Source organism: Mobula hypostoma, chromosome 3, assembly GCF_963921235.1.
Source record: "Mobula hypostoma chromosome 3, sMobHyp1.1, whole genome shotgun sequence".
Classification (NCBI taxonomy): Eukaryota; Metazoa; Chordata; class Chondrichthyes; order Myliobatiformes; family Myliobatidae; genus Mobula; species Mobula hypostoma.
The window spans coordinates 228,380,422-228,405,008 of record NC_086099.1 but is presented as its reverse complement, the minus strand read 5'-3'; the positions used below and the strand labels follow the sequence as shown (position 1 = coordinate 228,405,008).

Sequence of the window (24,587 nt, the reverse complement as noted above, 5' to 3'; positions counted from 1 at the left end):
GCATCAAACTAAAAGCTCATGCATAAAAAGTTGCAAGAGTAGTGGGAAACTGGAAGATTGGGAAAACTTTAAAAAGCAACAAGGAACCACTAAGCGAGCAATAAAGGAAGATAGATTATGGGAAAAAAATGTACAAAAGATAAAAACAGATAGTAAAAGTTTTTATAATTATATAAAGCGGAAAAGGGTGGCAAAAGTGAATGTAGGTCCCTTGGAAGACGAGAAGGGGAATTGATATTGGGTAATGAGGAAATGGCAGAGGCTTTGAATGACTATTTTGTATCGATCTTCACGGTGGAGGACACATCTAACATGCCAAAGAGAGATGTTGCGGATGCGATGGGAGGTGAGGACCTTGATGCAATAGCTATCATGAAACAGGTACTGCTGAGCAAATTTGTGGGCCTGAAGAAAGACAAGTCCCCTGGTCCTGATAGAATGCATCCCAGGGTACTGAAAGAAATGGCAGAGGTTATAGTAGACGCTATGGTGATAATTTACCAAAATTCTCTGCCCAGGTTCCAGCAGATTGGAAGAAGGTAAATGTCACGCCACTGTTTAAAAAGGATGTAGGCAAAAGGCAGGTAACTATAGGCCAGTTAGTTTAACATCTGTAGTTGGGAAAATGCTTGAAGCTGTCAATAAAGAAGAAATAGTGAAGCATTTGGAAAGAAATGGATCCATCAGGCAGACACAGCATTGATTCAGCAAAGGCAGGTCCTGTTTGACAAACTTACAGGAATTCTTTGAGGATAACATTCTTCAATTATGTGAAGAACAAAAGAATGACAGGAGTGAAGGTAGGACCGATTAGAGATAAAGGTGGGAAGATGTGCCTGGAGGCTGTGGAAGTGAGCGAGGTCCTCAATGAATACTTCTGTTCGGTGTTCACCAATGAGAGGGAACTTGATGATGAGTGAGGTTGATGTTCTGGAGCATGTTGATATTAAGGGAGAGGAGGTGTTGGGGTTGTTAAAATACATTAGGAGGGATAAGTCCCCTGGGCCTGACGGAATATTCCCCAGGCTGCTCCACGAGGTGAGGGAAGAGATTGCTGAGCCTCTGGCTAGGATCCTTATGTCCTCATTGTCCATGGGGATGGTACTGGAGGATTGGAGGGAGGCGAATGTTGTCCCCTTGTTCAAAAAAGGTAGTAGGGATAGTCCAGGTAATTATAGACCAGGGAGCCTTACGTCTGTGGTGGGAAAAGATTCTTAGAGGTAGGAGCTATGGGCATTTAGAGAATCATGGTCCGATCAGGGACAGTCAGCATGGCTTTGTGAAGGGCAGATCGTGTCTAACAAGCCTGATAGTGTTCTTTGAGGAGGTGACCAGGCATATAGATGAGGGTAGTGCAGTGGATGTGATCTACATGGATTTTAGTAAGACATTTGACAAGGTTCCATACGGTAGGCTTATTCAGAAAGTCAGAAGGCATGGGATCCAGGGAAGTTTGGCCAGGTGGATTCAGAATTGGCTTGCCTGCAGAAGGCAGAGGGTCGTGGTGGAGGGAGTACATTCGGATTGGAGGGTTGTGACTATTGGTGTCCCACAAGGATTGGTTCTGGGACCTCTACTTTTCGTGATTTTTATTAACGACCTGGATGTGGGGGTAGAAGGGTGGGTTGGCAAGTTTGCAGACGACACAAAGGTTGGTGGTGTTGTAGATAGTGTAGAGGATTGGCAAAGATTGCAGAGAGACATTGATAGGATGCAGAAGTGGGCTGAGAAGTGGCAGATGGAGTTCAACCTGGAGAAGTGTGAGGTGGTACACTTTGGAAGGACAAACTCCAAGGCAGAGTACAAAGTAAATGGCAGGATACTTGGTAGCGTGGAGGAGCAGAGGGTTCTGTGGGTACATGTCCACAGATCCCTGAAAGTTACCTCACAGGTGGATAGGGTAGTTAAGAAAGTTTATGGGGTGTTCGCTTTCATAAATCGAGGGATAGAATTTAAGAGTCACGAGGTAATGATGCAGCTCTATAAAACCCTGGTTAGGCTACGCTTGGAGTACTGTGTCCAGTTCTGGTCACCTCAGTATAGGAAGGATATGGAAGCATTGGAAAGGGTACAGAGGAGATTTACCAGGATGCTGCCTGGTTTAGAAAGTATGCATTATGATCAGAGATTAAGGGAGCTAGGGCTTTACTCTTTGGAGAGAAGGAGGATGAGAGGAGACATGATAGAGGTGTACAAGATAATAAGAGGAATAGACAGAGTGGATAGCCAGCGCCTCTTCCCCAAGGCACCACTGCTCAATATAAGAGGACATGGCTTTAAGGTAAGGGGTGGGAAGTTCAAGGGGGATATTAGAGAAGGTGTTTTACTCAGAGAGTGGTTGGTGCGTGGAATGCACTGCCTGAGTCAGTGGTGGAGGCAGATACACTGGTGAAGTTTAAGAGACTACTAGACAGGTATATGGAGGAATTTAAGATGGGGGGTTATATGGGAGGCAGGGTTTGAGGGTTGGCACATTGTGGGCCGAAGGGCCTGTACTGTGCTGTACTATTCTATGTTCTATATGACGAGCGCAGTGGATAGAGGGGAACAGGTGGACATTATTTACTTGGATTTCCAGAAGGTCTTTGGTAAGGTGCCAGATAAAAGACGGATGCATAGAGTTGTGGGTGATGTATTCACATGGATAGAAGATTGGTTAACTAATAGAAAGCAGAGAGCTGGGATACATGGCTGTTACTCTGGTTGGCAGTCAGTGGTGTGCCACGGGGGTCGGTGCTGGGCCTGCAACTGTTCACGGTATATATTAACGATTTGGGAGAGGAAACCAAGTGTAGTATATCTAAGTATGCTGATGACACTAAATTGAGTGGAGAACCAAACTCTGCAGAAGATAAGGAGAGTCTGCAGAGAGATATAGATAGGTTGTGAGTGAGCAAGGGTCTGGCAGATGGAGTACAATGTTGGTAAATGTGAGGTCATCCACTTCGATAGGAGAAATGAAAGAGCAGGTTATTACTTAAATGGTAAAAGATTGTGGCATGCTGCTGTGCAGAGGGACTTGGGAGTGCTTGTGCATGAATCACAAAAGGTTGGTTTGCAGGTGCAGCAGGCTATCAAGAAGGCAAATGTGATATTGGCCTTCATTGCTAGAGGGATTGAATTTAAGAGCAGGGAGGGTATGCTGCAACTGTACAGAGTACTGTGTGCAGTTCTGGTCTCCTTACTTGAGGAAGGATATACTGGCTTTGGAGGCGGTGCAGAGGAGGTTCACCAGGTTGATTCCAGAGATGAGGTGGTGAGACTGAGGAGATATTGAGTCACCTGGGATTGTACTCGCTGGAATTCATAATGATGAGAGGAATAGATAAGACAGAGGCAGGAAAGTTGTTTCCACTGGTAGGTGAGACTAGAATTATGGGACATACCCTCAAGATTTGGGGGAGTAGATTTAGGACAGAGATGAGGAGGAACTGCTTTTCCCAGAGGGTGGTGAATCTGTGGAATTCTCTGCCCAATGAAGCAGTAGAGGCTACATCAGTAAATATACTTAAAACAAGGTTGGATAGATTTTTGTATAGTAGGGGAATTAAGGGTTATGGGGAAAAAGAGGGTGGAGGTGAGTTCATGGCCAGATCAACCATGATCTTACTGAATGGCGAAACAGGCTCGACAGGCCAGATGGCCGACTCCTGCTCCTATTTCTTACGTTCGAGTATCTCAGAAACTGCTGATCTCCTGGGATTTTCAACAATAGTCTGTAGAGTTTATAGAGAATGGTGCAAGAAGCAAAACATATCCAGTGAGAGGCAGTTTAGTGGGTGAAAATGAGAGAGAGCAGAGTAGAATGGTATTATGTACCCCTGGGGTTTGGACTGTCACTTTAAGGCACAAGAGAGAACTGAGACTAACTTTTGGATTTCTGCTGAGAGAGGGGTGGATCCTGCCTTTCAGCCCGTGTTTACACTTTTACACGGACACTGACTGCTGCTGTCAGCTTCTGGGTTGCCATAGAAACAGAGAGAGAGAGAGAGAGCAGCTCGTGGGTCGCCATGGTGACCGAGGTGGAGTTATTTGATGGACAATCGATGTTACGGTTTCTCTGCAGTGTGTTTACTTTTTACAAGGACAGTTACAGACACGGAGAAACACATGCTCAGAGTCAAGGTGGATTCGATCAATGAAGGACACCAGTGAGTGAGGTCCTGGTTTAAACTTTCAGTAGCTCAAAAAGGGTGAGTTCAGATCGATCCTGAGTATTGATAAATGACTCTCACAAGCTTCCTGCAAATGGAACGAGTTTGCAGGGAGAGGAAGGTTTGAAACAGAAGAAACCTAGTGATAAAGTGGTCACTGTTTGGACTCTCTCTCTAAGTAGCCCGTAAGGGTGAGTTTGATTCCATTCGAATATGAAGGTGTGACTGTCACGTAGTTAATCCACAGGAGTGGGTTCTCTGGTGAGGGGAAAACCTTTGTGAATACCACGTGTGTGTTACCCTTTGTCTGGGTGTGGTAGTTCACTGAAGAAACCCCTGTGGCAAATCACTGTTGGAGTTATTTCGTATGTCGTGGAATTGGATAAGTGGCTATCAGAGTTGTGTGTTTGCGGTAACCTTGTGTGGAAACTACCTGTGTGTGATAATCCCTGCCTGGGTTGGTAGTTTTACCACTTGACGGTACCTCAGTGATAAGCTACTGTTGGTGATAGTCCATACGTGGATTCTGTTGGAGTATCCTGTGGCCACCACTTTGAGAGGTCCCGTAGCTGAATGCAGGTGTGGTACCACTTGTGTTGAAAGGATATTCGTTGAAGATCACTGTGGGTGATACTGCGTGTGAGTCTTCAATCACAACCAGCTCTTTCAAGCTGTAGAAATCAGCAGGGTCCAACACTGGACCTCCCAGCTGCCACATCTCCCTTTCCAACTGTCTCTGTCTTTCTGCCTCTTCAGCCTCGAGCTGTTTTAATTTCAACTCCTGCTCCATCTTTAATTTTTCCAGTCGGTTTACCTTCCGCGAACATTTTCAACACATCCTCAGTAAATTTCTGCATCGAAATATAATATTCAACTATTTTTCTTTGAAGTTCTACCTTAGTCATGCCCTTCTTTACCTCCTTAAGTTTCAATTCCTCGGCAATTTCCCGCAACTCATCCTATCGAGCTGACTTCAAAGCCACAGGGTTTGGCGATGCCAGAAGCTTCCTAACATCCATTTCTGCTGTTTTTGCACACAACCAAATCAGAATGGATTTTCCCCACTCAAATTGAAATTTGAAGAACCAGCTGGTAAACAGGAGATCCTGGGTTCGAATCTCAGCGGTGCCTCCAATTTTGTTACGTACCCCGTAACGGGTTATAGAGCCAGCAGAAATGGAACACACCTGGAGTCTGGTTTTGCTTTTAACTAATGCTATTTTTATTAGTAACTACGCAGTACAGTCATATATAACCAGATAAATCAAACAGGTTAGCAGTGTTACATGTATATATGTGTGCAAATATAACTTCCAAACTACTGAGTTTGGGAGAAACAAGGCTTAGAGTCTTGAGACGGTAAAGTATGGAAGTTCAGTTCATCCACGGAATAGGTGATGAGAGAGAGATATTTGTAATCCAGGGTAAATGTCGAGAGAAGGCAATTACGTCGATATTCCACAGATTCCACAACAACCATACAAATAATAGTAGATTTTATCTCCGAAGTTGTTCCACTCCACACACGAAATATCACCGCCAGTGATCTTCAACGAATATCCTTTCAACACAAGTGGTACCACACCAGAATTCAGCTACGGGACATCTCAAAGTGCTGGCCACAGGATACTCCAACAGAATCCACGTATGGATTATCACCAACAGTAGCTTATCACAAAGGAGACCCTCTTCAACGGAACCACCACCCAGGCAAGGGTCGACACACTGAATAGATTCCACAAGGTTACCCCGAACACACAACTGTGATAGCCACTTATCCAGTTCCACGACATACGAAATAACTCCAACAGTGATTTGCCACAGGGGTTTCTTCAGTGAACTACCACACCCAGACAAAGGGTAACACACACGTGGTATTCACAAAGGTTTTCCCCTCACCAGAGAACCCACTCCTGTGGATTAACTACGTGACAGTCACACCTTCGTATTCGAATGGAACTCAAACTCACCCTTATGGGCTACTTAGAGAGGGAGTCCAAACAGTGATCTCTTTGTCACTAGGTTTCTTTTGTTTTTAAACCTTCCTCTTCCTGCAAACTTGTTCTAGTTGCAGAAAACTTGTGAGAGTCATTTATCAATACTCAGGATCGATCTCAACTCACCCCTTTTGAGCTACTGGAAGTTTAAACCAGGACCTCACTCACTGGTGTCCTTCATTGATCGAATCCACCTTGACTCTGAGCATGTGTTTCTCCGTGTCTGTCACCGTTCTTGTAAAAAGTAAACACACTGCAGAGAAACCGTAACATCGATTGTCCTTCAAATAACGCCGCCCTCGGTCACCATGGCGACCCACGAGCTGCTCTCTCTCTCTCTCTCTGTTTCTATGGCAACCCAGAAGCTGACAGCAGCAGTCAGTGTCCGTGTAAAAGTGTAAACACGGGCTGAAAGGCAGGATCCGCCCCTCTCTCAGCAGAAATCCAAAAGTTAGTCTCAGTTCTCTCTTGTGCCTTAAAGTGACCGTCCACAGCAAATATGAACCCCAGGGGTACATAACACTGGGCAGACTGGTTCAAGCTGACAGGAAGGTGACGGCTACTTAAATCACCAATGGTGAGCCGAAGAGCATCTCTGAACGCACAATACATCGACCCTTGATGTACATGGGCTACAGCAGCAGAAAACCACATTGGTCTTAATAAAAGCTCATAAAATGGCCACTCAGTACAGAAGAGGAATAGGGAGGTAGTGTTCATGAACAGTTCAGAGATCTGATGGTGGGCAAGAAGAAGCTGTTCCTAAAATGTTGAGTGTGTGTCTTCAAGCTCCTGTACCTCCTCCTCAGTCGTAGCCATGAGAAGAAGGAATGTCCAGGGTGATGGGGGTCCTCAGTGCCTTTTGACGATGTCCTCGATGCTGGGGAGGTTAGTGCCCACGATGGAGCTGGCTGAGTTTACACTCCTCTGCAGAATATAGGCCCATCAGCCCAGGATGTCGTCCGGACCTTGTAACCTACACTAAGATCAATCAGAGCTTGAAAGTTCTTTCAAAATCGACATCTGTGCTTGCATTATAGCTTTACTTCCATCTCCTGATTGTGGTTTCTATTCTTCACGAGCACTGCTTAACAAACAGTGGTAAACTGGTTTCTCTCACTGGAGAAAGGCCCCCTGCGCGTAGGTGGTGGAAGGACTGGAGTGCTAAACTTCCAGCTGAGCGGGGAGACTGGGACATGAAGCAGATTTGCAGCCCCGTGCTGTGGGACTTGCCTGCCGAGTGAGACGGTAGTTTCATTCTCTGATGCAAGTGAGTCACTGAAGTAGGTTTGTGGAGGCAAAGAGCTGCCATTTGGAATTGCTGCAGCCTGGCTGACATATGGAAGGCTGTACACTTCACCAAGAAGCGGAGGCAGGAAGTAGGACTGTGCACTTGTGAGAGGAAGGCAATCCAGAGGGAAATTCCGCCAGCTTATTGCAAGAGCACCTACTCCTGTGCTGTGTGTCAGTGGTCGAGAATCGACCATAAGAAAGGGGAGCAGAATTAAGCCATTTGACCAGTCAAAATCAGAATTGTTATCACCGGCATCTGTTGTGAAATTTGTTGACTTAGAAGCAGCAGTTCAATGCAGTACATAATATAGAAGAAAAAAATAAATAAATTGGTTGCAGTATGTAAATTCTATATGCTAGTACCCAAGATGGAGCTGACTAAATTTATGAACCTCTGCAGCTTGTTTCAGTCCTGTTCAGTAGCCCCCCCTACCCTCCTCCCCAATACCAGACAGTGATGCAGCCTGTCAGAATGCTCTCCATGGTACAACTATAGAAGTTTTTGAGTGTATTTGTTGACATACCAAATCTCTTCAAACTCCTAATGAAGTATAGTCGCTGCCTTGCCTTCTTTATAACTGCATCAGTATGTTGGGACCAGGTTAGATCCTCAGAGATCTTGACATCCAGGACGAAACTGCTCACTCTCTCCACTTCTGATCCCTCTATGAGGATTGGCGTGTGTTCATTCATCTTACCCTTCCTGAAGTCCACAATCAGCTCTTTTGTCTTACTGACATTGAGAGCTAGGTTGTTGCTTTGTTGCTGTGACACCACTCCACTAGTTGGTATATCTTGCTCCTGTATGTCCTCTTGTCTCCACCTGAGATTCTACCAACAATGGTTATATCATCAGCAAATTTATAGATGGTACTTGGGTTATTCTTAGCCACACAATCATGGGTATAGAGATAATAGAGCAATGGGCAAAGCACACACCCCTGAGGTGCGCTAGTGTTGATCATCAGCGAGGAGGAGATATTATCACCAATCTGCACAGATTTGGTCTTCCGGCTAGAAAGTTGGGAGGTATAGAGGCCCAGATTCTGTAACTTCTCAATCAGGATTGTGGGAATGATGGTATCAAATGCTGAGCTATAGTCGGTAAACAGCATCCTGACATAGGTGTTTGTGTTGTCCAGGTGGTCTAAAGCCGTGTGAAGAGCCATGGAGATTGCATCTGCTGTTGACCTATTGTAGCGACAAGCAAATTGCAATAAGTCCAGGTCCTCACTGAGGCAGGAGATCAGTCTAGGCATGACTAATCCCTCAAAGCAGTTCATCAGTGTAGATGTGAGTGTTACCGGGTGATAGTCGTTAAGGTAGCCCACATAATTACTCTTAGGCACTAGTTTAATTGTTGCCTTTTTGAAATAAGTGGGAACTTCCGCCCGTAGCAGTGAGAGGTTGAAAATGTCCTTGAATACTCCCGCTAGTTGGTTGGCACAAGTTTTCAGAGCCTTACCAGATACTCCATCTGGACCTTCCAGCTTGCGAGGGTTCACCCTCTTTAAAGACAGCCTAACATCGGCCTCTGAGACAGAGATCACAGGGTCATCAGGTGCAGCAGGGATCTTCACAGCTGTAGTTATATTCTCCCTTTTGAAGCAGGCATAGAAGGCATTGAGTTCATCTGGTAGTGAAGCATGGCTGCCATTCATGCTATCAAGTCTGCTACACCATTTGATCATGGCTGATCCATTTCTCTCTCAACCTCATTCTCCTGCCTCCTCCCTGTAAGCTTTCACACCCTGAGTAATCAAGAACCTATCAACCTCTGCCTTAAATACATCCAAAGACACAGCCTCCATAGCAGTGGATTCCACAGATTCACTCCTCTGTGGCTAAAGAAATTCCTCTTCATCTCTGTTCTAAAAGGATGTTCCTCTACTCTGAGGAGGTGGCCTCTGGTCCTAGACTCCCCCACTTTAGGAAACATCCTCTCCAAGTCCACCCTGTCTAGGCCTTTTAGCATTTGCTTTCCTCACCACTGACTCTACCTACAAATTAACCTTTAGGGAATCCCAGGCCCCTGTGTACCTTAGACTTTTGATTTTCTCCCTGTTTAGAAAGTAGTGTACACTTGTATTCCTTCAGCCAAAGTGCATGATCATACACTTTCGGACACTGTATTCCATCTGCCACTTCTTTGCCCATTCTCCTAACCTGTCAAAATCCTCCTGTAGCCTCCCTGCTTCCTGAACATTACCTGCCTTCACATCATCTGCAAACGTGGCCACAAAGCCATCAATTCCGTTCTCCAAATCATTGGCATACAACTTACAAAGAAGTGGTCACAACACAGACCTCTGTGGAGCACCACTAATCACTGGCAGCCAACAAGAAAAGGATCCTGTTATTCCCTATGGGCTCTATTTGTTTAGCAGCCTCATGTATGGCACTTTAGACCACAAGACATAGGAGCAAAATTAGGCCATTCAGCCCATTGAGTCTGCTCTGCCATTCCATCATGGCTGATTTCGGATCCCACTCAACCCCATACACCTACCTTCTTGCCCCCACCAGAGGAAACATCCTCTCCACATCCACCCTATCTAGTCCTTTAAACATTTGGTAGGTTTCAATGAGATCCCCACGCATTCTTCTAAATTCCAATAGGTACAGGCCCAAAGCTGTCAAACACTCCTCATATGTTAAACCCTTCATTCCCAGAATCATCCTTGTGATCCTCCTCTGGTCTCTCTCTGATGACAATACATTTTTTCTGAGATAGGGGGCCCAGAAATATTGATATTACTCCAAGTGCAGCCTGACTAGTGTCTCATAAAGGCTCAGCATTACCTCTGAGCTTTTATATTCTATTCCCCTAAATTAACCTTCTGGGGGCCTTGCACGAGAACTCCCAAGTCCCTCTGCACCACTGATGTTTGAACCTTCTTCCCATTTTGACAATAGTCCACATTATTGTTCCTTTTACCAAAATGTATTATCATACATTTCCTAACACTATTCCATCTGCCACTTTTTTGCCCATTCTTCCAATTTGTCTAAGTCCTGCTGCAATTGCATTGCTTCCTCAGCACTACCTACCCCTCCACCTATCTTTGTATCATGTACAAACTTTGCCACAAAGCCATCAATTCCACCATCTAAATCATTGACAAACAATGTGAAAAGTAGGTGTCCCAATACTGACCCCTGAGGAACACCACTAGCCACTGGCAGCAAACCAGAAAAGGCCCCTTTTATCCCCACTCACTGCCTCCTGCCTATCAGCCATTCCTCTATTCATGCCAGTATCTTTCCTATAACGCCATAGGATTTTATCTTGTTAAGCAGCTCATGTGTGGCAACTTATCAAACGCCTTCTGAAAATCCAAGTAAATGACATCCACTGCCTCTCCTTTGTCCATCCTGCTTGTTACTTCCTCGAAGAACTCTTAACAGATTTGTCAGGCAAGATTTTCCCTTTACAGAAACCATGCTGACTTTGACTTATTTTATCATTAGCCTCCAAGTACCTTGAAACCTCTTCCTTAATAATAGACTCCTACCTTTCCTAACCACTGAGGTTCGGCTAACTGGCCTATAATTTCCATTCTTCTGCCTTCCTCTCTTCTTAAAGAGTGGAATGACACTTGCAATCTTCCAGTCCTCTGGGACCATGCCAGAATCAATTGATTCTTGAAATATCATGACCAATGCATCCATTATCTTCCGCAACCTCTGCAGGACACTGGGATGTAATCCATCTGGCCCACCTTAAGACTTTCAAGTTGGCCTAGCACTTTTCCTTTGTAATTGCAATGGCACTCACTCCTGCTCCCTGACACTCATGGACCACTGGCACACTGCTGGTGTCTTCCACAGTAAAGACAGATGCAAAGTACCCATTAAATTCATCTGTCATTTATTTGTCCCCATTGCTACCTCACCAACATCATTTTCCAGCGGTCCAATATCAACTCAAACCTCCCTGTTACTCTTTATATACTTGAAAAACCTTTAGTATCCTACTTTATATTATTGGCTAGTTTGCCCTCATATTTAATCTTTTTCCTTCTTATAGCTTTTTTAGTTGCCTTTTGTTGGATTTTCAGAGCTTCCCAATCATCCAACTTCCCAATGCCCTTTCCTTGGCTTTTATGCGGTCCTTAAATTTCTTTGTCGGCCATGGTTGCTTACCCCTGCCATTAGAGATCTTCTCCCTCTGTGGGACGTATCTGTTCTGGTCCTTGTGAACTATTCCCAGAAACTTCAGCCATCAATGTTCTGCTGTCATCCCCGCCAGTATCTCCCTCCAATCCACCTGGGGAAGCTCCTCTCTCATGTCTCTGTAATTCCCTTTATTCCATTGCGATGCAAATATATGTGAGTTATGCTTCTCGAATTGCAGTATGAACTCAATCATATTATCATCACTGCCTCTTCCTGATAAGATCTGGGTTATTACACAACACCCAATCTAAGACAGCCTTTCCCTGAGTAGGCTCGAGCACAAGCTGTTCTTATCAGCTATCTCGTAGGTATCGAACAAATTCCCGATGCAACACCAACCTGGTTTTCCCAATTCCTGTGCATATTGAAGTCCCCTGTCACAATTGTGTCATTATTATTATTATTATTACATGCCTTTTCCAGCCCCCTTTGCAATCTCAACCCCTCATCTTGGCTACTATTTGCAGGCCTAGAAATGATTCCCATAATGTTTTTTTCACCCTTGCAGTTCCTTAACTCCACCCACAAAGATTCAACATTCTCTGACCCTATGTCATCTCTTTCTAAAGATGTAATTCCATCTCTTGCCAACAGAGCCACAGCACTGTCTATGCCTTCCTGCCTGTCCTTTCGAAACAAAGTATATCCTTTGATGTTAAACTCCCAAGTTTGGCCTTCTTTCAGTCACGACTCAACCTATAATGTCATACCGACTAATCTGTAATTGCGCCACAAGTTTGTCCACCTTATTCCGAATGCTACGCACAATTAAATACAGCACCTTCAGTCCTGCATTCTTCGCCCTTATGAATTTTACCTCTGTGCACAATTTAACTCTTTGCTCTGTCTGCATTTATATCCACTCATTGGCTGGTCCTTCCTTACATTCATGTTACACCCATCATCTACTTGTAAACCTGCTGACTCATCCTCAGTTCTATCACCCTGGTTCCCATCCCCCGGCTATATTAGTTTAAACCACTCCCAACAGCTCTAGTAAATCTGCCCACAAGAATATTGGTCCCCCTCGGATTCAAGTGCAACCTGTCCCTTTAGTACTGGACCACCTACTCCAGAGGAGGTCCCAATGATCCAGAATTCTGAATCCCTGCCTCCTGCTTCAATTTTTCAGCCAAGCATTTATCTGCCACTTCATTCTATTCCTATTCTCACTGTCGCGTGGCACAGACAGCAATCCTGAGGTTACTACCCTTGAGGTCCAGCTTCTGAACTTCCTTTCTAACTTCCTCTATTCTTTTTTCAGGACTTCCTCCCTTTTTCTACCCATGTCATTGGTACCAATATGTACCAGGACTTCTAGCTGCTCACCATCCCTTTTCAGGCTATCTCAGACCCTGGTACCTGGGAGACAAACTACCATCCATGTTTCCTTTTTGCATCCACAGAATCGCCTATCTGACCCCCTAACCACAGAGTCCCCTATCACTGCTGCTGTCCTCTTCCATTCCCTACCCCTCTGAGCCACAGGGCCAGCCTCAGTGCCAGAGGCACGGCCACTGTTGCTTCCCCCAGGTTGATCCCCCGCCCCCCCAAAAACAGTACTCAAAATGGAGTACTTATTTTTGAGGTGGCAGCCACAGAGATGCTCACTATTTGACGTTCCCCCTTCCCTGTCCTGGCAGTCACCCATTTATCTGTCTCCTGTAGCCTTGGGGTGACTACCTCCCTATAGCTCCCGTCTATCACTGCCTCACTTTCCCTAACAAGTCGAAGCCCATCGAGCTGCAGCACCAGTTAGAGGCCCTCTGAAAATCCAAATACACCACATCAACCAATTTTCCTTTGTCTATGCCAATGGCATTTCTTCAAAGAACTCCAACAGATTTATCAAGCAAGATTTTCCCTTGAGGAAACCATGCTGGCTACAGCCTATTTTATCTTCATCATGTGACTCCAGGTACCCTGAAACTACATCCTTAACAATTGACTCCAACACCTTCTTAGTCACTGAGGTCAGGCTAACTGGCCTATATTTTTTTGTCTTCTCCTTCTCTCCTCTCTTGAAGAGTGGAGTCATATTTGCAGTTTTTCAGTCCTCTGGTACGTTGCCAGCATCTAGTGATTCTTGGAAGATCATCAGTGATGCCTCCACAATCTCTTCAGCCACCTCATTCAGAACCTTGGGGTGTACACCATCTAGTCCAGGTGACTTATCTACCTTCAGACCTTTCAGTTTCCCAAGAACCTTCTCTCTAGTGATAGCAACTTCACTCACTTCTTCCTCCTGACACTCTTGAAAGTCTGAGATACTGCTGGTGTCTTCCACAGTTAAGACTGATGCAAGATACTTGTTCAGTTCATCTGCTATTTCCTAGTCCCCCATTACTACCATTTTACTACCAGCATCATTTTTCAGTGGTCCGATATCTACTCTTGCCTCTCTTTTACTCTTTGTATATCTGAAAAACTTTTGGTATCCTCTTTGATATTATTGGCTAGTTTATTTCCTATTTCAGATTTTCCCTCCTTATGGCTGTTTTAGTTACCTTCCGTTGGTTTTTAAAAGCTTCCCATTTCCCCACTAATTATTGCTTTTATTATATGCCCTCTCCTTTGCTTTGTCAGCTATGGTTGTGTCACCCTGCCTTTAGAATATACTCCGTCTTTGGGATGTATCTACGCTGTGACTTCCAAATTGCTTCCAGAACCTCCAGCCATTGCTGCTCTGTCAGCCTCCCAGCAGCGTTACCTTCCGATCAACTTTGTCCAGCTCCTCTCTCATGCCTCTGTAATTCCCTTGATTCCACAGCAATGTTGATACATTTGACTTTGGCTTCTCCCTCTCAAGTTGCAAGATATAATCCTGTATTCATCACCTTTTTAAATTTTGTCCCCTTGTTACACTGTCACTCACCCCACTGACTGCAGTTTTGCCCAGTCATCTGCCTGTCCTTCCTGACTATGGACTCTCACCGCTACAGTCCTCTTTTCCCCACTTCCTTTCTGAGCCACGGTGCTCGTCGCTGTGGACCCCCCCCCCCCAGTAGGTCATTCCCCTAACAGTATCCAAAGTGGTCTTCTTATTAATGAGGGGAACAGCCAAAGGGGTACTTCGTATTGACTGCCTATTTCCTTTCCCTCTACTTACAGTCACCCAGGTCCCTGCCTCCTGCAACTTAGGGGTGACTATCATCACTGCTCTTATGATGTACTAACAGATGAAGAATGAAGAAGAAACTTATCAGATACGTACTTCGCCAAAGCTTCTCCTCTTTAACACTGGTCCATTCACACAATGGCCACTCTGTTTGTCCCTGCCTTATTTTTATTTGTCCTTGCTAAGGAATCTTGATTGGATTGGGTCGCCGGAAAAATGACGAAAGCCCGTGAACCCTCCTTTTTCAATCTCACTCACAGACCTTGAATTTCTTGCCACATTCCAATGTCATGGAGGTTGGCAGAGAAATTAGATGGTGTACGTTGGTGGAGATTTATAGCACCGAGACTAGAATTAAGTTGACGGGTATGTGTGGTGGAGAAGGAACGGGATTAGTGGGATTGATGCTTCCGATATTTTCTACACATAGCTTCTTACCTGCACCATTATCCTCTGTAAACTTTCCCACCTTGTACACTCCTTTATTCCCTCTGTCCTATACACACTCTCCCCTATATACTCTGTCCTGTACACCCTCTCCCTTATATACTTCCCCTATATATATATACTCTCCCCTATAAACACTCATACATAAAGCAATACAGCACAGGAACTACAGGGAACTATAGACTTTGAACACAAAATCCCTCTGTACGGCCTCTCCCTTGCCTCTCCCTTGGTATGACTCTTCCTCAGTTTCGTCACTCCCACAGTGTGACTCTTCCTCATTACCACCCCTCCCACAGTGTGACCCTCCCTCGGTACCACCCCTTCCACAGTGTGACCTCCCTCAGTATCACCCCTCCCACAGTGTGACCCTCCCCCGGTACCACCCTCCCCCGGTACCACCCCTCCCACAGTGTGACCCTCCCTTGGAACCACCCCTCCTGCAACAAGACGGTCCTATCGAGGGGTGATGGGAGATAGCGATACTCGAAGGGGGTTCCTTATGTCCAGTCTATTCCGCGATTTCGTTTTCATTGCATTCTTCGCAGTGATATGATGTTGGAAATGGAAGCAACGTTTTCAGTGCTTACGTGGCTATCTCAGGATTTTGAGTCTTGAATTTGATCCAGAATGCCGGCAGAGATGTTATGTCAAACATAAATGCCCACCATCATTTGCAAGCTCGAGGAGTTGATCTTTTTCCCATGCTGACATGGATGATTCACCGGGGACATTCACAAATGGGTCATGGACCCATTCCTTTGCACGTCTTGGGTCATTTGCATCTTGGGTCAATGATGACCTGGCATGCGTTCAAGTTCAACAGTGCGTGACAGGGAATGAGGAAAGGTGCAGCTGACTCATATCATTCCATATCGCCAAATCATATCGTTTCCTCCCGGCCCGATAGCACATGCTTTGTGGCCCTGTGGTTGGGAATCACTGTTTTAAGGCCTTGGTCAGACTGCACCTGGAGTATTGTCAGCAATTTTGGGCTCCATATCTAACAAAGGATGTGTTGGCATTTGAGGAGTATTTGATGGCTCAGAGCCTATACTCGCTGGAGTTTAGAAGAATCAGGGGAGATCTCATTGAAACCTATTGAAAATTGAAAGCCTAGATAGAGTAAATGTGGAGAAGATGTTTCTAATAGTGGGGAGTCTAGCACCAGAGGGCACAGACTCAGAAAAGAGGACTGTCCATTTATAACTGAGATGAGAAGGGATTTGTGTGCAGTTTTGGTCCCCTAATCTGAGGAAAGATATTCTTGCCATAGAGGGAGTACAAAGAAGGTTCACCAGATTGATTCCTGGGATGGCAGGACTTTCATATGATGAAAGACTGGATTGACTAGGCTTATACTCTCTGGAATTTAGAAGATTGAGGGGGGATCTTATTGAAACGTATAAAATCCTAAAGGGATTGGACAGGCTAGATGCAGGAAGATTGTACCCGATGTTGGGGAAGTCCAGAACGAGGGGTCACAGTTTGAGGATAAAGGGGAAGCCTTTTAGGACCGAGATTAGGAAAAACTTCTTCAAACAGAGAGTGGTAAATCTGTGGAATTCTCTGCCACAGGAAACAGTTGAGGCCAGTTCATTGGCTATATTTAAGAGGGAGTTAGATATGGCCCTTGTGGCTAAAGGGATCAGGGGGTATGGAGGGAAGGCAGGTACAGGGTTCTGAGTTGGATGATCAGCCATGATCATACTGAATGGCGGTGCAGGCTCGAAGGGCCGAATGGCCTACTCCTGCACCTATTTTCTATGTTTCTATGTTTCTTTAACCAGAGGGTAGTGAATTTGTGGAATTCATTGCCACAAACTGCTGATAACTGCGGCGTAGTCAATGGATATATTTAAAGCGGAAGTTAATTGGTTCTTGATTAGTCAGGCGTCAAAGATTATGGGGAGAAGCCTGGAGAATGCGGTTGAGAGGGTTAATAAATCAGCCATGATGAAATGGCAGAGCAGGCTGGATGGGCCAAACGGCCTAATTCAGTTTGATGGCCTATATGCTTTTTTAACTGTTCGTTTCCTCTTCCTTATCTGGTTGCAGAGCCTGTACGAATTTAATTTGAAAGATATCATCTATGAGTTCAAGAGCATGACGTGCCATGGGATTAGCACGCGGAGCCAGCCCACAGACCAGCTGATCTACCACTTTGAGGACGAGGAGGAGGCTCAGAGGTGGTCGACCATCATTAACAGTTCTCTGAGAGAGGTTGAGAAAGGTGAGTGATGTACAAATGTGTAGGAAAGTCTGTGCCGTTATGTCATTAAACCACAGCTGACCTAATGTAAACTCAGCCCTACTCTCCTGTATCATCCCCTTGCATATCAAAGTTCAAAGTCGAAGTACACAACAGTGCTTATAAAAACTGTTCACTCCCCTTGGAAATCTTCATGTTTCATTGTTTTACATTCAATCACAGTGGATTTAATTTGTTTGTTTTTCACACTGATCAACAGAAAAGGACTCTTTCATGTAAAAGTGAAAACAGATCTCTACAAACTGATCTAAATTAATTACAATTGATTGCATAAGTATTCACCCCTTATCAGATTGCTGGCAGGTGCTAAGACTGGGCTCCCTCACCTCCGCCCTTCTGACTCTCAATACAGGAGCCCCTCAGGGCTGTGTACTAAGTCCCCTCCTTTACTCCCAGTACTATATACCCATGACTGTGTCGCCACCCACAGCTCTAATCTGTTAATTAAATTTGCCGATGACACTACATTGATTGGCCTTATCTCAAACAATAATGAGGTGGCTTACAGAGAAGAAGTCATCTCTCTGACACGGTGATGTCAAGAAAACAAACTCTCCTTCAATGTCACAAAAACAAAGGAGCTGGTTGTGGACTGCAGGAGGAATGGAGATGGGCTAACCCCTGTAGACATCAATGGATCTGGGGCTGAGAGGGTGAACAGCTTTAAGTTCCTTGGCATCGACATCACCGAGGATCTCACGTGGTTTATACATACCCGCTGTGTGGTGAAAAAGGCACAATAGTGCCTCTGGTTGCGGAAATTTGGTATGGGCCCCCAAATCCTAATAACTTTTGACAGGTGCACAGTTGAGAGCATCCTGACTGGCTGCATCATTGCCTGGAATGGGAACTGTACCTCCCTTAATCACGGGACTCTGCAGAGAGTATTGCTGACAGCCCAGCACATCTGGAGATGTGAACTTCCCAAGATTCAGGACATTTACAAAGATGGGTATGTAAAAAGGACCCGTAGGATCACTGGGGACCCGAGTCACCCCAACCACAAACTGTGTTCCAGCTGCTACCATCCGGGAAACGGTACCACAGCTTAAAAGCCAGGACCGACAGGCTCCGGGACAGCTTCTTCCACCAGGCTGTCAGACTGATGAACTCATGCTGATTTGAGTGTATTCTATGTTACATTGACTGTTCTATTTATTATAAATCATTATGATTGCACATTACATATTTAGACGGAGACGTAACGTACATATTTGTACTCATGTATATGAAGGATGTAAGAAATAAAGTCAATTCATTCATTCCCTTTAATATGACACACCAAATCATCACTGGTGCAGCCAGTTGGTTTTAGAAGTCACATAGTTGGTTAAATGGAGTTCTCTGTGTGCAGTCAATTGATTGTAGTAAAAATACACCTCTATCTGGAAGGTCCAACTGCCGGAGAGTCAGTATCCTGGCAAAAACTACACCATGAAGGCAAAAGAGCACTCCAAGTGGCTCCGCGAGAAGGTTATTGATGGATACGAGAAAATTTCCTAGTCACTGAATATCCCTTGGAGTACAGTTAAGTCAATCAAGAAATGGAAATAAGTTGTAAATCTACCTGGAGCAGGCTGTCCTCAAAAACTGAGAGACTGTGCAAGAAGGGGACTAGTGAGGGAGACCACCAAGAGACCTATGACAACTCTGGAGGAGTTACAAGCTTCAGTGGCTGAGATGGGAGAGACTGCGTGTACAACAACTGCTGCCCGGGTGCTTCACCAGTGGCAGCTTTATGGCAGAGTGGCAAAGAGAAAGCCACTGTTGATCAAAACTCACATGAGTTTGCCAGAAGGCATGTGGAAGACTCTGAAGTCAGCTGGAAGAAGGTTCTATGGTCTGATGAAACGAAAATTGAATGTTTTGACCATCAGACTAAATGCTATGTCAAAAACACACCATCCCTACCATGAAGCACGGTGGTGGTCACATCATGCTGTGGGGGTGCTTCACTGCAACACGCTCTGGAAGGCTTGTGAAGGTGGAGGGTAAAATGAATGCAGCAAAATACAGGGAAATCCTGGAGGAAAACCTGATGCACTCTGCAAGAGGACTGCGACTTGGGAGATTTTTCTAGCAAGACAATGACCCCCAAGCATTAAGCCAAAGCTACACAGGAATGGCTTAAAAACAACAAAGTTAATGTCCTGGAATGGCCAAGTCAGAGTCCAGATCGCAATCCGATTGAGAATTTGTGGCTGGACTTGAAAAGGGCTGTTCACTCACGATCCTCATGCAATCTGACAGAGCTTGAGCAGTTCTGTAAAGAAGAATGGGGAAAAATTGCAGTGTCCAGATGTGAAAAGCTGATAGAGACCTATCCACACAGACTCAAGGCTGTAATTGCTGCCAAAGGTTCACCTACTAAATACTGACTTAAAGGGAGTGAATACTTATGCAATCAGTTATTTTATGTTTTATATTTGTAATTGATTTAGATCACTTTGCAGAGATCTGTTTTCACTTTGACACAAAAGAGTCTTTTTCTGTTGATCAGTATCAAAAAGCCAGATAAAACTCACCGTGATTCAATGTTATAAAACAGTAAAACTTGAAAATTTCCAAGGGGGGGTGAATACCTTTTATAGGCACTGTATGTCACCGTATACAACCCTGAGATTAGTTTTCCTGTGGGCATTCACAGCGGAGGCTACCTCTGTAAATATATTTAAGACAAGGCTGGATAGATTTTTGCATAGTAGGGGAATTAAGGGTTATGGGGAAAAGGCAGGTAGGTGGAGATGAGTCCATGGCCAGATCAGCCATGATCTTATTGAATGGCGGAGCAGGCTCGATGGGCCAGATGGCCGACTCCTGCTCCTATTTCTGATGTTGTGAATGTTGTCCAGTTGTGAATTGATGTATTGAGTCCCAGAGTGTGTAGTCCAACGGCCATCTTGTTGGGGAGTATGATGTTGAAGGCAGAACTGACGTCAATAAAAAGCATTCTGGTGTAGGTGTTCCCCAGGTGTCAAGGCCTTCATCACTGGTTCAATGTTGTTCCTGTTAAACCAAGCAAAGAGGCTGCTTGATTCCTCTTTTGGTCAGCTGGTGGCTCAATGGCATCAGGTCTTGGCTCCGGAACGAAGGCTCCCGAGTTCAAATCCAAGTCGGGCCACCCCCTGAGCACAGTTTCAATCTGTGCCGGGTTGAGCGTCGAGCTAGCCACTCAGGGTCGAGTCAGGAACGTTCATATCGTGACCCGGTTAATCTGAAAGGAGACCAATCCTGCCACCATATGCCAGACAAGAATGGCTGACTGTCTGGTGTGACACGCTAAAAAAAAGCTCCTCTTTGCCTCTGAGACAGAGATGACAGGGTCACCGGGTGCAGCAGGGATCCTCACAGTGGTAGTTATATTCACCCTTCCAAAGCAGACATAGAAGGTGTTGAGTTCATCTGGTAGTGAAGCATCACTGCCATTCATGCTATTGGGTTTCACTTTGTAGGAAGTAATGTCTTGCAGACCCTGTCGTTGACATGTATCCGACGTCGCCTCCGACCTCGTTCGAAATTGTCTCTTCGCCCTTGAAATAGCCCTCCGCAAATCATACCTGTTTTCTGGTACAGACCTGAATGCCACAGATCTGGCCTTCAGCAGACGATGTACCTCCTGGTTCATCCACGGCTTTTGGCTTGGGAATGGACAGTAAGTCTTTCTAGGCACACACTCATCCACTCAGGTTTTAATGCAGTTGGTAACAACTGCAGGATACTGATCCAGGTTCGAAGACGAATCCCTGAATATGGTCCAAACCATCGATTCAAAGCAGTCCTGTAGGCGCTCCTGTGCTTCCCTTGTCCAAACCTTCTTGGTCCTCACTGCCGGTGCTGCAGTCTTCAGTCTCTGCCGATACTCAGGGAGTAGAAGTACAGCCAGGTGATCAGACTTCCTGAAGTGAGGGCGTGGAATAGCACAGCAGGCACTCTGGAGGTTGTGTAGCAATGGTCCAGTGTGTTGTTTCCTCCGGTATAGCAAGTGATCTGTTGACGGTAGTTGCTTAGTGACTTTTTTTCAGACTGGCCTGTTAAAATCTCCCAAAACGATGGTGAAGGCGTTAGGGTGCGCTGTTTCGTGCATGTTGATCTCATTACTCAGATCATCTAAAGCCTGCTTGACATTGGCCTGAGGTGGAATGTATACCGCTACCAAAATGACCCCAGAGAACTCCCGTGGTAGGTAAAAAGGATGACACTTTACTGCTAGATATTCTAGGTCTGTTGAGCAGAATTGGGATAGCACTGATATATTTGTACACCAAGAAGAGTTGATCATGAGGCATACTCCTCCACCTCTGCTTTTGAGAGACTCTATAGATCTATCCTGACGGTGTATCGTAAACCCGTCGCTCTGAATCACTGCATCCGGTACAGAAGGGGTTAACCAGGATTCCGTGAAACAAAGGACACATGCGGTCCTAATGTACCTCTGACTCAGCACCCTAGCTCTGAGATAGAACATAGAACATAGAATAGTACAGCACATTACAGGCCCTTCGGCCCACAATGTTGTGCCGACCCTTAAACCCTGCCTCCCATATAACCCCCCCCACCTTAAATTCCTCCATATACCTGTCTAGCAGTCTCTTAAACTTCAGTAGTGTATCTGCCTCCACCACTGACTCAGGCAGTGCATTCCACGCACCAACCACTCTCTGAGTAAAAAACCTTCCTCTAATATCCCCCTTGAACTTCCCACCCCCTACCTTAAAACCATGTCCTCTTGTATTGAGCAGTGGTGCCCTGGGGAAGAGGCGCTGGCTGTCCCCTCTATCTATTCCTCTTAATATCTTGTATACCTCTATCATGTCTCCTCTCATCTTCCTTCTCTCGAAAGAGTAAAGCCCTAGCTCCCTTAATCTCTGATCATAATGCATACTCTCTAAACCAAGCAGCATCCTGGTAAATCTCCTCTGTACCCTTCCCAATGCTTCCACATCCTTCCCATAGTGAAGTGACCAGAACTGGACACAGTACTCCAAGTGTGGCCTAACCAGAGTTTTATAGAGCTGCATCATTACATCGCGACACTTAAACTCTATCCCTCGACTTATGAAAGTGAACATCCCATAAGCTTTCTTAACTACCATATCTACCTGTGAGGCAACTTTCAGGGATCTATGGACATGTACCCCCAGTTCCCTCTGCTCCTCCACTCTACCAAGTATCCTGCCATTTACTTTGTACTCTGCCTTGGAGTTTGTCCTTCCAAAGTGTACCACCTCACACTTCTCTGGGTTGAACTCCATCTGCCACTTCTCAGCCCACTTCTGCATCCTATCGATGTCTCTCTGCAATCTTCGACAATCCTTTACACTATCCACAACACCACCAACCTTTGTGTCGTCTGCAAACTTGCCAACCCACCCTTCTACCCCCACATCCAGGTCGTTAATAAAAATCACGAAAAGTAGAGGTCCCAGAACCGATCCTTGTGGGACACCAGTAGTCACAACCCTCCAATCTGAATGTACTCCCTCCACCACAACCCTCTGCTTTCTGCAGGCGAGCCAATTCTGAACCCACCTGGCCAAACCTCCCTGGATCCCATGCCTTCTGACTTTCTGAATAAGCCTACTGTGTGGAACCTTGTCAAATGTCTTACTAAAATCCATGTAGATCACATCCACTGCACTACCCTCATCTATATGCCTGGTCACCTCCTGAAAGAACTCTATCAGGCTTGTTAGATACTATCTGCCCTTCACAAAGCCATGCTGACTGTCCCTGATCAGACCATGATTCTCTAAATGCCCATAGATCCTATCTCTAAGAATCTTTTCCTACAGCTTTCCCACCACAGACGTAAGGTTCACTGGTCTATAATTACCCGGACTATCCCTACTACCTTTTTTGAACAAGGGGACAACATTCGCCTCCCTCCAATCCTCCAGTACCATTCCCGTGGATAACGAGGACATAAAGATCCTAGCCAGAGGCTCAGCAATCTCTTCCCTTGCCTCGTGGGGCAGCCTGAGGAATATTCCGTCAGGGCCCGTGGCCTTATCCGTCCTAATGTATTTTAACAACTCCAGCACCTCCTCTCCCTTAATATCAACATGCTCCAGAACATCAACCTCACTCATATTGTCCACATCTTCATCAAGTTCCCTCTCATTGGTGAATACCAAAGAGAAGTATTCATTGAGGACCTCGCTCACTTCCACAGCCTCCAGGCACATTTTCCTACCTTTATCTCTAATCGGTCCTACCTTCATTCCTGTCATCATTTTGTTCTTCACATAAGTGAAGAATGCCTTGGGGTTTTCCTTTACCCTACTCGCCAAGGCCTTCTCATGCCCCCTTCTTGCTCTCCTTAACCCCTTCTTAAGCTCCTTTCTTGCTGCCCTGTATTCCTCAATAGACCCCTGTGATCCTTGCTTCCTAAACCTCATGTATGCTGCCTTCTTCCACCTGACTAGATTTTCCACCTCACTTGTCACCCATGGTTCCTTCACCCTACCATTCTGTATTTTCCTCACTGGGACAAATTTATCCCTAACATCCTGCAAGAGATCCTTAAACATCGACCACATGTCCAAAGTACATTTCCCTGCAAAAACATCATCCCAATTCACACCAGCAAGTTCAAGCATTATAGCCTGATAATTTGCCCTTCCCCAATTAAAAATTTTCTCGTCCTCTCTGATTCTGTCCTTTTCCATGATAATGTTAAAGGCCAGGGAGCGGTGGTCACTGTCCCCCAGATGCTCACCCACTGAGAGATCTGTGACTTGACCTGGTTTGTTACCTAATACTAGATCTAGTATGGCATTCCCCCGTTGGCCTGTCAACATTTTGTGACAGGAATCCATCCTGGACACACTTAACAAACCCCTCTCTATCCCTTTTAAAGCACTGAAATCCAGGAATATTGAGAATCCATTCCTGCCCTGGTGCCAGCCAAGTCTCTGTAATGGCCACTACATCATAATTCCATGTATGTATCCAAGCTCTCAGTTCATCACCTTTATTCCTGATGCTTCTTGCATTGAGATACACGCACTTTAGCCCTTCTACCTTACTACCTTTACACCCTTTATTCTGCTTCTCTTTCCTCAAAGCCTCTTTATATGTTAGATCTGGCTTTACTCCATGCGCTATATTTGCAGTTCCCACATGGT

At 45.4% G+C, this 24,587-nt stretch overlaps 1 protein-coding gene across 5 annotated transcripts in view; it reads left to right on the top strand.

Annotated features, from left to right (window-relative positions):
- shrprbck1r (sharpin and rbck1 related) overlaps positions 1 to 24,587 on the top strand; it is an 82,718-nt gene that overhangs the window by 10,458 nt on the left and 47,673 nt on the right. For all 5 annotated transcript variants that reach the window (XM_063044688.1, XM_063044690.1, XM_063044689.1 and 2 more), the window contains exon 2: positions 17,247 to 17,421. In XM_063044688.1, the coding sequence (XP_062900758.1) occupies positions 17,247 to 17,421 (175 nt within the window). The remainder of the gene's footprint in view (positions 1 to 17,246; positions 17,422 to 24,587) is intronic.